This window comes from Verticillium alfalfae, genomic scaffold (assembly GCF_000150825.1).
Source record: "Verticillium alfalfae VaMs.102 supercont1.12 genomic scaffold, whole genome shotgun sequence".
NCBI classification, from domain to species: Eukaryota; Fungi; Ascomycota; class Sordariomycetes; order Glomerellales; family Plectosphaerellaceae; genus Verticillium; species Verticillium alfalfae.
In genome coordinates this window covers 907,407-911,484 of record NW_003315027.1, presented here as the reverse complement: position 1 = coordinate 911,484, position 4,078 = coordinate 907,407, and the positions used below count along the sequence as shown (strand labels likewise).

Here is a 4,078-nt window from a genome sequence, read left to right as displayed (position 1 = left end):
AGCGAACTTTCAGCAGAAAGAACTTGGGGATGGTCCAATGAAGGTGGCTATGAAGTCTTAAGGAGACTCGCGGCCACAGTATGGGTTGGCCGCGTTGAATAGATAAATTCAGACTGGGAATTTTTTAACTACAGGATCAAGATGTCTCATGTGTGAGAGCCCCTCATCTTAGCATTCCCCAAAACAGGAACTCAGCAGCAGAGACAGGTATTGAAGCTATGGTCAATACAATGATATAGATGAGGGAGGATGTATTCCCTTTTTTCTCACTCCAGGTGTATGCGGACAAGGAACCGCCAGCAGGAGATTCACTTTCTTCAAGCTCGAGCTTGCTGATGGCAAGCCTCAGAAGATTCTCAGCGGCTTTTTCTATGATCATGCCTCACGACATTTACAGTCTGACAAGGGTAACATTCGCCGTGTTTGATGTTAGCTGCAGTAGCCAATCACTGCCGATGTCATCAGACCAAACACGTGCTTAATGCAGCACGGACGCAGGGAACAAAACCTCAAATGTCCATAAATCTATCGTTGACTTTTGATCAACCGGACGTAGCCCATGTAGGCAACTCCCACGAAGCTCCCCGTGACCAAAAGGCCGAGAACCGTCAAGTCCCAATTCCTTGCTTTCCATACCGACATTCTAGAGTCCGCCGTCTGCAGATGCATTGGCCTTCTCCGCCTCTCCATCCTGAGTTTATCACCCTCGACCGCTGGGAACTTGCTGAACATGTTATCGAACATAACCTCCTCGATCAAATCCGCACCGTATTCCTTCTTCCTCGACGAAACACGCGCAATATGCTTCATGCGTTTTATATCACGTGAGAATACACCACCTTCATCCCTCAAAATGATTCGTGCCTTTTGAAGCACCTCTTCGCCAGTGAAAGCCGCTTTGTCGAGGTACATGCCAGTGCCTGCCTCCTGTACGCGAAGTCCGTTGAGAAGCTGGTCGAAGAAGAAGCCCAGAACCAGCATTGGCGTGCCGTGATATGCGGCTTCGTTGACGCTGCTTCCACCGCCATGCGTCATGAAGAGGACCGTTTCAGGTCGGTCCAAGATGGCTCGCTGGGGCGCAAAATTCGCGAAGAGCCATGCGCGGTTCTTGTTGTCAAGAAGATCGCCCAAACAGACGTTGCTGCCTTTAGCAATACGATGAGCTCGGTTGAAAAGAGCGCGCTGCGCGTCTTTTGCGACCCAGATGATGCCGTCGATGAGGCGTTCTTCGAGCAAAGACGAAAGCGCAAGGACGAGACGTTGTAGATACTCAGGAGGCACCAGAACATGAGTGCCGAAAGAAATGAAAACTACGCGATGGTGTGACGCGAAGAGGGCCTCCAGGCTTTCATCCAGAGAAGGATACTCGTCAGCGAGAATGGGCCCTACAGCCGCCATCAGCGGCGGCAAGTCTTTTGGTGTTTCCAGCCCCCAGAACGAGTTGACCAAGACGAGGTAGTTCGGCTTGTTTATCGTGAAAAGCGAGTACGTGACACCAGCTGCCCGTCGCATATTACGCATGAACCAAAAGTACGGAATCAATGCCGAGATGGTCCGCAGGGGACGGAAGGCTGCACGGATACGCGCCCATAGTGATGCATACTCGCTGCTTAAGGCATCGATTTGTAGCCCTGGCACCCCGGGGATGTACGGGGCGCCGACCATGCCGTATGGCATCTGGGGCCAAAGAGTCGCGACGGGGATGCCGAACTGGTGCTGAATGTCTCGCACGGCGTCGACAAAGAAATCGGCTACAATCATGTCTGGTCTCGAAATTTGAATCACCTCTTTCAGCGACCTGTAGTCAGATGCCCAGAACGCGTCGACGGTAAATTTTGGCAGAAAATAGTCTCGATAATCTCGTCTGGCGTCTGTTTGTTGCATATGGAGATAGTGGGCGGCTTCTTTTTCCGCAGTCATGGGATCGCCCATGGTGTGCGTCTGAGAGATGAAAGAGTAGTTTGGCGAGTTCACCCACTTTTCTTGCCCCCGATGAGTTGCGAATTCGACTCGATGGCCTCTCCTGGCCAATATGCGGCCCAGCTCCAATACGGGTGCTGTGAGTCAGTCAGAACGATTTGAATGGTGGTTGAGCGGTACTCCTTTGAGGCGTGAGAACCAACCTGCATGTGTCAGGCCTCCAGTGCCAGACACCACCAGTATCTTCGCTGAAGAATCATAATGTCCAGAGAGAACCTCTGTAGGAGCTTTTGGCAAGTCGCTATCTTCTGGGGAGTGGCCATGGATGTTTGCCTTGCCTGACACAGCTGGGAAGCCGATTCGGCTGCCCAGCTCAACATCGCGCAAGTTTGAGGACATCTCGCAGTCTCGCTGATGGCGTTTGCCTTGATCTAACGAGAAGTAAGACCTGTGTGGAATTTGGTTCCCGTTGCGTGGTTCAGTCAACGGTGGTGAACTAATCGCGAAGTTGGTGATAGAAACGGCGACCAAATGCTAATCAGCCAGCGAGATTCTCAGCCAGGCAATCTGCGCGAGTTCATCATGAAACAAGGGCTTTGATGGATGGATGCTGCTCAGAAGATGGTGTCTTCAAACGGATTTCGCATCGCGGCCAGTGATGAGTTGGCGCATCATCTTGAATACCACTTTTCCCAGCTTTGCATCCTGGGCATCGCCTGATTGTTGTCGAAAACGAAGTCATGATGGCATGATTCACCGTCTCGGAACACCAGCTCCAAGGAGGAATGGGTGAGGTGGTCTGTGCTGAGTGGCCGCCCTTTTTCAGTTCTGCCGCCTCCATTGCCATACACACAGTAAACATGTTCATCTCGTACCCGCAACCCATCAGATCAGTTTGATTCACTTCCCCAGGGCATTTTTTACGGTACAAGATCTTGGTGGTGTCATTCACCTGGTGTCAGGAGGCTTGTGCGCCCAGTGCCTCCCATAGCTAGGTTCCGGCACCCTCATGCCCTGTAGAATAGCTACAGAACACACACCTTTCTTCCGCACTTTAACCCATACAACACAAGGCGTTCAATGGCCTAACAGTCAGGCGATCAGAGCGGCACGCATGATACAACCAGCATGCCAGACGTGGCTCGTGTGGACACTTGGGTTGCCGGACTAGAAGTTTTGGGTCATTTGGAACAGTGTGTCCAGCAGCAGAGGCTAATGCTGGCCACCTTGTCGATGGAGTCTGGGTACTTGCGGTGATGGAGGAAAAGCGGGCCGGTTCTGGTACAGATAGACTGCTCAGTCTACAAGCTTTTCTTCATGCCACGAGCTTACCAAGGGTAGTATTACTTGATCGCAGGTTGATGTCCGGAGGTATTCTGAAGTATCTTTACGTTTGCCTGTATCTGTAAGCTTCTCGTATTCGGGGGCTCATTGTAATAGCGCACACCGCCCCTACACATGAGCACAGCTACTGCAATGACACAAGCAAATCTCGCTTCCATGCGCCAGATTGGGGGATTGTCTCGCATTCATGAGTTCCGTATGTATGGCCTGGCATTCGCAACATGGCATCAAATAGCATACGCCAAGAGTGAAAAGTGTTGAAAACGAAGGTTTATCGAGCAATCTTTTTTCGACGGCTTTGGGTGTTTCTTTCCCTTTCGTGGATCTTGAACTACCCAATTTGCAACTCCGGTCATCTTGTCTAGTCAATCTGGCTGGGACTGTGAAGCCGCCATTGATTTCTCAAAGCCCGCGACGCCAAAGCGTAGGCATAAACCAGCCCATGCTCTGCTCGCCATGTCAAGCAGAAGGCCGCGCGTATCACATTTTCTCGCAGTATATCATGAAATCGTGTCATTGCTCAAAGGCAGTTCTAATGCTGTATGCAAACAGCCAGATCTAAAACCCATGACCGTCTACCCGTCAACGTTCGCTATCGCTAGACCCCCCATTATATATGTATGATTCGTTTAATGTTTAAAGCACCCCGTGTAAACTCCGGCAGTCATCATAATGCATCGTCAAGAAGCATCTCAGATCTTCTCGACCCAGGCGTCACCCTGCTTCTTCTCATCCAGAGCACCCTCCTCGCCCTTCTCGACTCTCGACAGTAGTGCTGGGGGCAGACTTGGGCGCGAGGATGTTCATGCCCTTG

At 51.3% G+C, this 4,078-nt stretch overlaps 1 protein-coding gene across 1 annotated transcript; it reads right to left on the bottom strand.

Annotated features, from left to right (window-relative positions):
- Nucleotides 1–525: 525 nt before the first annotated feature.
- Nucleotides 526–2,319, bottom strand: VDBG_08518 (UDP-glucosyl transferase family protein; the record flags this gene model as incomplete). The annotated part of the gene is made up of 2 exons (XM_003001427.1): nt 526–2,057; nt 2,124–2,319. 2 exons carry the CDS (start codon nt 2,317–2,319, stop codon nt 526–528), a joined length of 1,728 nt encoding a protein of 575 aa, XP_003001473.1.
- Between the last annotated feature and the right edge of the window lie 1,759 nt (nt 2,320–4,078).